The sequence below is a fragment of the Puntigrus tetrazona genome, chromosome 18 (genome assembly GCF_018831695.1).
Source record: "Puntigrus tetrazona isolate hp1 chromosome 18, ASM1883169v1, whole genome shotgun sequence".
NCBI classification, from domain to species: domain Eukaryota; kingdom Metazoa; phylum Chordata; class Actinopteri; order Cypriniformes; family Cyprinidae; genus Puntigrus; species Puntigrus tetrazona.
This window is the reverse complement of record NC_056716.1, coordinates 17,445,338-17,455,337: the sequence shown is the minus strand read 5'-3', so window position 1 is coordinate 17,455,337 and position 10,000 is coordinate 17,445,338. Positions and strand designations below refer to the sequence as shown.

Sequence of the window (10,000 nt, the reverse complement as noted above, 5' to 3'; positions counted from 1 at the left end):
GAATGTTTCAGAAGATAAATGTTCCTCCAGCTTTTTGAGTAAGGCACAGGAGACCGGCGCTGCGGTGAAATACAGATTAAATAAGAGAAGGGGAACGACGAAGTGACGTTCGGGAAAGGATGAGCGCTCACATTCCCATCCTGATGCTCTGAATGATCTGGAATATCGCTGTAGCAGGAGGACAGAAAAACGACAAACATTTGAGCTCTACGCAATGTGTATATACTTCTTATACGTCTTAAAATAAAGCGCTCAATATTTAGAGCATGTTGACAACGAATAAGGTGCTCATGCACGGGGAAAGCTCTTTATGAACTAAAGATTTAAATTAATTAGACACATATTTCCATGCATGATTTTTTTTTTCCAATTTTACTACACTAGCTAAAGCACGACTCGTAAATATTCAAAGAACGTTTGACATTTAAACATTTAAGTTGCATGCATTAGAAATGCACTTTGTCCCTTTAAACACGGCGCTATGAAATACATTTTATGCTTGCAAAGCGGTTTTTTTTTTTACTTTAGATTTATTCGATTTAAAAAGTCATCAGTACATTAAAAGAGCGATCTCTTCAATGCATGAGACAACGTGTTTAATGCATGTTTTTTGGGGGGGTTGTGGACTTACCTGATCCGCATACTACAAAGATGAACAGGGCAAGAAGCCACGGTCCCACCACTGCCTTCTCTTCCTGAGTGCCTCTCTGGTGAAGAAATATTAACAAGGACTTAAAGAACTTCTAAAGAAAGACAATAGGATCTAATTAAGCTGTCCGTCGTGACTTATAAGTGAATTAAACAGCTGTCCAGCGCAATCTTACGAGAATAAACGTTTACAGTAACGCAAATGCTATTTTTGATAACATAAATATATATGAAAATATGCCTATAGTAAGTCAGGGCAGTGAAGAGCGATGGTTTACCGTAGATTTGGACACGTTGCCTCTCTGGGTGATGTTCTTGCTGTGTTTCTCATTCGCCATGCGGATCCTCTGTTTGGCCACCATCTTCAGCTGGGGTTTTATTCAAGAAAAAGCAGAAAAGTCGGAGCGAAAGAGATGCGGGAGGTTCGCGATCAGTTGACGTGTGATCTCGGACTGATGTACTGGTTTAGTCTACGTGTGCATAAGAGAAGCTCACTCCACCCATCGAGACGTGGACGCTTCTGAACGAAATAAAAAACGTAGAGCGGAGATTTGCTGTCGAAAGACATGACGTGATGGGCGGGGATTAAGACGTCGATGGCTCTAAATGATGTTTATTTTAATTTTATTTAATTCTTTCAATATTTTGTTTTCTTGTCTGTGACTGTTAAAGGTAATCGGTGTGATTATATGCAAATAAATAATCGTCCAGAACGCTTTTTAACGCGGAGTCGGTGTCACGTGGTAAGCGTTACTTTAATCAGCGCTGGCAAAGCTGGACTAATCACTGCTGTTTTCGGTTAATGGAAAATATATGTTTTAGTAATTCTGTAAAGATTGCTGGGGCGAATTTATGTGTGTGTGTGTGTGTGTGTGTGTGTGTGTGTGTGTGTGTGTGTGTGTGTGTGTGTTAGGTGGCGAGCTTTTTAAATAATATGTTATAATAATATTTATAATAATAATTATTTTCACAAGAATGTCATGGAAACAGATTTTAGATTTAGTCTACGATCGCCCCCTGAAGGAAGGCTGTGTGAAAACATTACTTTATGTTCATCTTAAAACTCACACATGCTGTTTGTTTTAAATGCCTAATTCAGGATAAACGTCATTCTTTTTCACAGCATTAGTCAATCATGGAAACATGACTTTGATTGTTGAGAAATTAATCGTGCGTCATTTTTTGACCAAATCTAAATTAGTTTTAGTTTGTATTATGTTTTTTTTTTTCTTTCTGAAAACACAATGAATAGACACGGAAAAGATAAAAACAAATCTTTTAACAAATCCATTAATTTGCAAAACGATTTGTTATTGAGATCAGTATTTTCAATACATCGATATTTTCTAGAAACCCTTTTTAGAAAATGGAAAGGAACCTACATTAAATATAAAACAGTTTATATGTGATATTTATCGTTTATATGTAATACGTATTAATAAAATGTTTTACTTTCGTTTGTTTGTTTTTGTTTGGCATTCTACGCGCGAGCTAAACGCTCTATAGTGACGTCTGCGCGGAATCCTGTGACGTGGCACGTTGTTGTACTTCCGTTTCAAAATGGCGCCCCCCACCCCTCATTTAGCAGGTGAGTTGATGCTCTAAAATGTGTCTTTCACGCTCATTTCACCTATTATTTTCAGTGGCGTGTATATAAACAATCAACGTGGGATTGGAGAGCGTGTTATGAAATAACGCACAAGTAACCGAGTCTAAAGTTTTGCAGTCACATGCCCTCTCAAACTCATTCATAAGCCTGTCATGCGTCAAAAATATTTTGTGTCGCAATTTCAAAAAAAGCAGCGTTGATGTATAGCGTGCCATCATATGGACGCATATGCAAATGTGAAATATTAAAAATTCTCAATAGCATTTAGCTAACGATCAGCTGAAAATGATTTGAATAGGCGTCTGTATGAACAGTTTTTAAGTCGTTTTTATTATTTTTCATATCATTAGAATTAATATTTGCATTTAGTCATTTGGCAAATGCTTTTATCCAAAGCAGCTTACGAATGAAGACAACGGAGGCATCCAAAATCAACAAAAGAGCAATGACATCCAAGTGCTATAACTGTTTTTTTTTTATTATTATCATTTAATAAATCAAATGAATACAGATATAATAGAAAAAGAATTGATCGAGCTAGCGTTAGAGGTTTTTTGGGGGGAGATAAATGTGCAATAAAATAAAAAGCAAACAAGTAGATGCAATACAAAGAGGATAGAAAATTTAGTAGGGTTTTTTCTAAACGAGCAGTAAAGTGCAATTCTAATAGAATTAGCATAGATAATGCTAGAGTAGGGTGAAAGAAATATCAAAGAGATGTGTTTTTAGCGGTTCTAAGTTCAGATGCTCAGACCGAGTTGGGCAGGTCATCCAAGGAGGGAACGTTTAATATCTATTATAGTATTGATACCATGTCCATCAAACTCAGCAGATCCCTAAGCCGCCATTTAGTCTGCGTCTTTCTTGTTCTGGTTTTAACATGGTATTTTTCACTCAGTCAGAGGATCAGAAGGCACGGTTCTGCTGCAAGGACCTCCGAGCTGTCAGGAGAGCTCTGCCTTTCAGAAGTGAGCTATTGCATTCGTAAAGTATTCACCCCAAAGCTTTGTCTTTATCTTTAACAACGCGTGTTTAATTCGTTTCAGAGACGAACGGCAAGGCAGATACATATCGTTCAGCCACGACGGCTCCCTGTTTGGCTGGTGCAACGGCTCACAGTAAGTGTTCGGCATTGTGCAGTTAGCCATCTGTTTCGTTTATACGTCGTGCGGGGGGATCTCCGTCAGTCCCAGCGTCACGGATGTTTGTTGGAGTGAAGATCTGTGTGTGTTTGATAGGGTCAGTGTGATCGAGGTTTCCACCGGAGATCTGGTGAAGTCCTTCGATTTGCCCAAAACATCTGCGCTGGAGTTCTCGCCTCTGAACAGAGTCCTGGCCACCTGGCAGCAATATACCAGTAAGAGCTTTTAATATACGAGCGAGCACTGATATTCACTACATAGGGACAAAAGTATTGGCGCCCCCTTCTAATGACCGCGTTTGACTGCTTTAGTAATATTCACCAGTTCTTTTCTACTCATTGACCCTTTTCTATTCTGACGTGACGGGGGCTCTGCGTATAAGGCAAGGTTTTTATTTAAAAAAAAAAAAGCAATGATTGCTTGAGTCTGTGCGGGAGAACTTGACCGGTCCGGACTGAAAATCTTGAGCCAAAAACGCCAACAAAAAAATGCTTGAATGCCAAGAAATCTACATTCCTAAATCAAGAATCAAGTTTATTGTTGAGTTGGGTTTTTGCTTGAAACGATCTAAATAATCTGCCAATGAGGTAAGGGCCCTATTGGCCCATAATTTTACCATTATTTTTGGAAGCGCCTTTTTCTGCTCCAGTACTTTTGTCCAGATCCTGATGTGCACACACACACACACACACACTAAGTCATTTACACTATCTGACACAGCTGTGTTCAAAATTGAACTGGAGGTTAAGTGCTGGGCGTCCGGTAAGAGGAGAACCGGCCCCGACTGAGTCTGGTTTCTCCCAAGGTCCATTCTGTATGGATGGGGTTTGGGTTCCTCTGGCTTACTTTGTCGGGGACACTTAACTTCTAGCGATTATCGTCGAATTAGACCGTCTCTGCATTTAATAACAAATTGTTCACTCTGGTCATTATACATCCCTTGTATTGTTCTCCTTTATGCCGTTCAGTGCTTTGATGGGACCTGTGTTGTTAAAAGCGCATTTGTATATGAATAAAAATGATTGATTGACATTCAAGCTTCATAATAACGGACACAGTGATGAAGCAACCCTCGGAGCTCGTTGACAAATGCACTTATTTCTCAGAAACGCAGGATAACCCTCAAGGAGACGCCAACCTGCAGCTGTGGGACCTGCAGACGGGTGCCTGCATTAAAGCGTTTTATCAAAAGAAGGTCGCAGGATGGTGAGCGGCTATTAATGTTCGTAACGATGCCGGATTGGTTTGCTTGCTGTCGGTGTGTTCGTGATCCGTCTGTGTGTTTTCTCAGGTGTCCGAGCTGGGCGGATGATGAAAGTATTACTGTTAGAAATGTCAATAATGAACTCCACTTCTTCGAGAACAACAACTTCGGTAACGGAGTGTGCTTTTGCTTTTTTCAATTTATTGCACGTGTTATATTTAAACGGGGCGGAGACAAGTCGATCAGTAAGTGTGGGGTTTGTTTAAAATGCACACAGATTTGGAGAAATGTAGCATCGGTGTCAATGGATGTGAATGGGTGCCGTCAGAATGAGCTGATAAAACATCACAGTAACAGTCCATCGGTTAACGTCTGCATGTTTATAAGAAACAAATCTATCTTTAGACTATTTTGCTTCCTAAAATATGAATATAATGCATAATAACTCTTCCTCCGGTGAAAAAGCGCATCTCCTGTTGTCTCTCATAAAATCCAGACACGTATTTATTTAGAGCTGTTTTGGTAAACGCTGCAGATTTCTCTCCTGATTCAGACCAGAACACTTTAGATTTATTAATATAGATACAGATAATATATAGATGTTTAAAGACTGGTCTAAAGAGTTTACAGAGATGTTAACTGACTCTCAATCTGACGGCACCCATCCACCCGAGAGTGAACTGCTCCTTTAATGAGTTTTTTAGCTGAAGTGAATGCCACTACAGGGACTTTTTTAACACCTATTGAGTTTGCCATCTTTAATGTGTTTTGCCGTGTAGAAACCATCGCCAACAAGCTTCACCTTCAGAAGGTGTCTGAGTTCTCTCTGTCTCCTGGATCGCAGCCGAGCAAGGTATCCGACCCCTTTCGATCGCCCGTGTGCTGTTTTACTGACAGAAATGCACATTAATCCCTCTCCTGTTGCCTAAGGTCGCCGTTTATGTTCCTGGAAGCAAAGGAGCGCCGTCTTTTGTTCGACTGTATCAGTATCCTAATTTCGGAGGTCCGACGTCTGCTCTGGCAAACAAAAGCTTTTTCAAAGCGGACAAAGTGGCCATGTTGTGGAACAAAAAAGGTAGACGGTGACGGTTTCGGCTAACGGCCGGTTTGAGGTTTTCACGCATGTGTGACTGTTTTCTGGTTTTTCCCCGAAGCCTCTGCGGTTCTGGTGACCGCCAGCACAGAGGTGGATAAAACGGGAGCCTCTTACTACGGAGAGCAGACGTTACATTACGTTCCCACCAATGGAGAAAGCGCAGTAGTTCAGCTGCGTGAGTACCACCTTAAATAAAGATTCATCAGTAATTCAGCGATTCATGAATAATTAATTACAATGACAGTCTATTGAAACCAATTTCTATTTGTGTGTGTGTGTGTGTGTGTGTGTGTGTGTGTGTGTGTGTGTGTTTTAAGCATGTTATCATGTTTTTATAATTAATTAGCCATATTTTGTAGTTATTTTTTATTTTCTATTTACTTTTTAGCTTAACCAAAGTGCATTAATTTATATATATTTTTAGTATTTTTATTTTTATTTTATTTATTAGCCATATTTTCTATTTATTTTTCTTTTCTATTTTTAGCTTAATCAAAGGGGCATTAATATATATATATATATATATATATATATATATATATATTATTATTTTTTTATTGTTAATTAGCCATATTTTCTAGTTATTTTTTATCTAGATATTTTTAGCTTATCTAGTTATTTTTAGCTTAATCAAAATAACTGCATTAATTTTATATTTTTATATATATATATATATATATATATATATATATATATATATGAGATTCAGAGTTCAATTTTATTATTTATAAAAAAAATATATATATATCATTTCAATATTAATTATTTTGTAATATAGTTTTTTGCTTTGTGGCCTTTTTTTTTTGCTGTAATTTTGCTTTCTACTAATCAATCCTGTAAAAATAAAACACTGTTTCCACGCAAGCACCACTGTTTTCAACACCGATAATAATCAGAAATGTTTCTTGAGCAGTAAAACAGTATATTAGGATGTTTTCCGAAGGATCGTAGTAGTGATGCCGAAAATACGGCTTTGATCCCAGAAATAAATACAATTTTAACAGATATAATCACATAAAAAACAGCTTCTTCAAATAATAATAATTAATTTACAGACCCAAATATTTGCTCATACCCAGCGATTGTATTCATTAAGCTAGTTTTAATAACTAAGTCGTATTTCTTCCTCCTGCGCAGCAAAGAACGGCCCCATATACGACGTGTCCTGGAACCCCAACTCTTCAGAGTTCTGTGTGGTTTATGGTTTCATGCCCGCCAAGGCGACCGTGTTCAACCTCAAATGCGAGTCCGTGTTCGACTTCGGCACGGGCCCCAGAAACGCGGCTTTCTACAGCCCCCAGGGCCACATCCTGGTCCTGGCAGGCTTCGGGAACCTGCGAGGGCAGATGGAGGTCTGGGACGTGAAGAAGTACAAGCAGGTGTCGAAACCCCAGGCCGAAGACACCACGCATTTCTCCTGGTGTCCCGACGGGGAGCACATAGTGACGGCCACCTGCTCCCCGAGGCTCCGGGTCAGCAACGGATACAAGATCTGGCATTACACCGGGGCCGTGCTGTACAAGCACGAGACGCCCTCCAACAAAGAGCTGTGGGAGGTTTTGTGGCAGCCCTTCCCGCCTGGAGCCTTCCCGGAGAAGCCTGTCAAATACCAGGCGTCTCCGAGCGAACTCGGCAGCACTGAAGCCAAGCCGGCGCAGGCGTACCGTCCGCCCGCCCTCCGCAACAAACCCCAGAGCGCCAGCTCCAAACTAGTGAGTCTCGAAGCTTTTAGAAGAAAGAGTTTACGCTGACTCTTGCTTTTTTGCCCTGAGAGTGTTTCATAAAGCGTTTTAGCATGAAAGCTAGCTCTTAAATCTGCTACATTTTAGGAGTGCTGACGTTTTTGCCCTGAGAGTAACTCATAAAATCTATGACATGTTAGAAGTAGTGAAGAGGAATACTACATTTTTGCCCTAAGAGTATTTCACAAAGCATTTTAGAGTTAAAACTAGCTCTAAAGTCAGCAAAACGTTAGAAATAGTGAAGAGGACTTTTTATTTATATTTATTATTTTATTTGTTATTATTATTTTTTGCCCTAAAAGTATTTCAAATGGTGAAAAAATAGTGAAGAGGACTTTTTATTTATATTTATTATTTATATTTATTTTAATTGTATTTATTTTTTGCCCTAAGAGTATTTCAAATAGTGAAGATAACATTTTATTTATATTTATTTTTATTATTTTTTTGCCCTAAGAGAATTTCAAATAGTGAAGAGAACTTTTTATTTTTTATTTATATTTATTTTTATTTATTATTATATTTTTTTGCCCTAAGAGAATTTCAAATAGTGAAGAGGACTTTTTATTTATTTTATTTATATTATTTTATTTTTATTTATTTTGTATTATTATTATATTTTTGCCCCTAACAGAATTTCAAATAGTGAAGAGAATGTTTTATTTATTTTTATTTTTATTATTTTATTTTTATTTATTTATTTTGTATTTTTGGAGTATTTCATAAGTTTTAGCATTAAAGCTAGCTCTAAAATCTGCGAACTGTTAAGAACTCCTAGTAGTAAGAGCACATGTTTTGTCAGTAAGGGCCCGGATTCTCTTTTCATCCAAATCATGAATGTCCTCTGATAATTATATGTCTGTTGAAGCATGAAGAAGAGCCGCCGCAGAACATGAAGCCTGGTGCTGCAGGAGAGAAGCAAATGTCGAAAGCTGCTTTGAAAAACCAGAAAAAGCGAGAAGCGAAGAAAGCAGCCAAGCAGGTACGCCAGAGCTCGGCATTCGCTTTTGTTCAATAAACCGTGAAAAAGAATAAGCGAAGCATTCTGTTGATTCAGGAAAACAAGACAGACGAAGCCCCGCCTCCAGCCGCAGACTCCGCCCCCATCAGTCACGTGACTTCTAGCTGTGGAGACCCCGAAACCGACAAAAAGATCAAGAATTTGAAAAAGGTGAAATGGTTTTGATGAAATGCTATGTTTACAGTCAGCTTGAAGGGAAATAAAAATCCTGGAATTGAAATAAACCTTTACACATTTATTTAAATTTTACAAAAAAAATCGCATTTTATTTTACCCCAGCCTTATTTTATTTAGCCTCACTTTTTTTGAGTGAATTATATAAAAAAAAATTCCCATTTGTAACTTTTTATAATTTTTAAATAATTTTTATTTTAACTTCTTAAAGGTAAATAAATAAACCGACTTGGTTTGGTCACAAAGTACATTTTATTTTATTTTATTTTATTAATGGCAACATACCTTTATTTTGAAAAAATGATCAAACTGTATTTTCGTTTATTTTCGTTCTTGTCAAAATGTAATTTTTTTTCAATTACAATGAGAAAAATGTCTTAAAGGTAAAGTTAAAATAAAATGATTTACTCTTTTTATCATTTTAGAGTATTATTGACCTACATTTGAGACATTCACTTTAGTGTTTTGGTTTTCTTCCGTCAGAATAGCCTCAGTTACTGGTTTGGCAACGCGCCTTTATTTTTCCGTAACCCTGTAAATAAGTTCTTATTTATGTCAGTTAAAAACTAAAAAAAGATTGTATGTGTGTGCCAAATGTAATGCATTTGTTGACGGGCTTCTCATGTTTATCTGGCAGAAACTCAAAGCCATCGATGAACTCAAGGAGCAGCAGGCGGCCGGGAAAGTCATGCAAAAAAATCAGGTAATATAGCAAAGCTCGGGTCCGTATGATTAAAGGAACGCGCCATTTTTTTCTGGAAGTGGGCTAATTCTCCGACTCTCCCAGACTGGAGACAGCACTTTTAGCGTAGCTTAGCATAGATCGCTGAATCCGATTTTATATATATATATATATATATATATATATATATATATATATATATATATATTAGTAGGAACAATATCTAAACTCTTTGGTGATTTTTGAGCGCGATGCTACTGGTCTAATCGGAGTCAATGATCTATGCTAAGCTACGCTAAAAGTGCTAGCGGCAGACCCGGAGATCAGCTGAATGGATTAAAAAAAATGGTAAAACTCGACTTGTTAACAGCAGAATGAGCCTATTTCCAAAAAAAGTGTTCATTTTTAAAGTCTGCGTGAAATCAAAATTGACTATTTATTTTGCTGTCAGCGTTTCTGTGGCGAACAATTCATCCACGCTAGTCGGTTCACCAAAAAAATAATAATTATGCCGCCTTAATCTTTAATCCAAATCTGAAAAGGGTCCTCCCTGCTCAAACAACTAGTCTTCTCTGATGACATCGGCTTGACGGCATGGGCGTGGCATCCGTAACCACGCCCCCCATTGCTCAGCGTTAATTTCTGAATGAAACGAAGCCTCTGCCACATCCAATCAATTCAG

At 37.9% G+C, this 10,000-nt stretch overlaps 2 protein-coding genes across 2 annotated transcripts in view; one reads left to right on the top strand and one right to left on the bottom strand.

The window, feature by feature from the left end:
• The window catches only part of serp1 (stress-associated endoplasmic reticulum protein 1), a 1,504-nt gene extending 320 nt beyond the window's left edge, over positions 1-1,184 (bottom strand). Inside the window, exons 1-3 of the mRNA XM_043216880.1 lie at positions 927-1,184; positions 632-707; positions 1-168 (exon numbers count right to left, since the gene is read on the bottom strand). The exon at positions 1-168 is cut by the window's left edge and continues 320 nt beyond it. Coding sequence (XP_043072815.1) covers positions 128-168; positions 632-707; positions 927-1,010 — 201 coding nt within the window. The 5' untranslated portion in view covers positions 1,011-1,184 and the 3' untranslated portion in view covers positions 1-127. The remainder of the gene's footprint in view (positions 169-631; positions 708-926) is intronic.
• Positions 1,185-2,149: 965 nt separating this feature from the next.
• eif2a (eukaryotic translation initiation factor 2A) overlaps positions 2,150-10,000 on the top strand; it is an 8,234-nt gene continuing 383 nt past the window's right edge. The window contains exons 1-13 of the mRNA XM_043216874.1: positions 2,150-2,236; positions 3,156-3,225; positions 3,304-3,375; positions 3,496-3,614; positions 4,506-4,605; positions 4,691-4,773; positions 5,383-5,456; positions 5,534-5,678; positions 5,758-5,874; positions 6,837-7,411; positions 8,310-8,423; positions 8,499-8,612; positions 9,274-9,339. Coding sequence (XP_043072809.1) covers positions 2,209-2,236; positions 3,156-3,225; positions 3,304-3,375; positions 3,496-3,614; positions 4,506-4,605; positions 4,691-4,773; positions 5,383-5,456; positions 5,534-5,678; positions 5,758-5,874; positions 6,837-7,411; positions 8,310-8,423; positions 8,499-8,612; positions 9,274-9,339 — 1,677 coding nt within the window. The 5' untranslated portion in view covers positions 2,150-2,208. The remainder of the gene's footprint in view (positions 2,237-3,155; positions 3,226-3,303; positions 3,376-3,495; positions 3,615-4,505; positions 4,606-4,690; positions 4,774-5,382; positions 5,457-5,533; positions 5,679-5,757; positions 5,875-6,836; positions 7,412-8,309; positions 8,424-8,498; positions 8,613-9,273; positions 9,340-10,000) is intronic.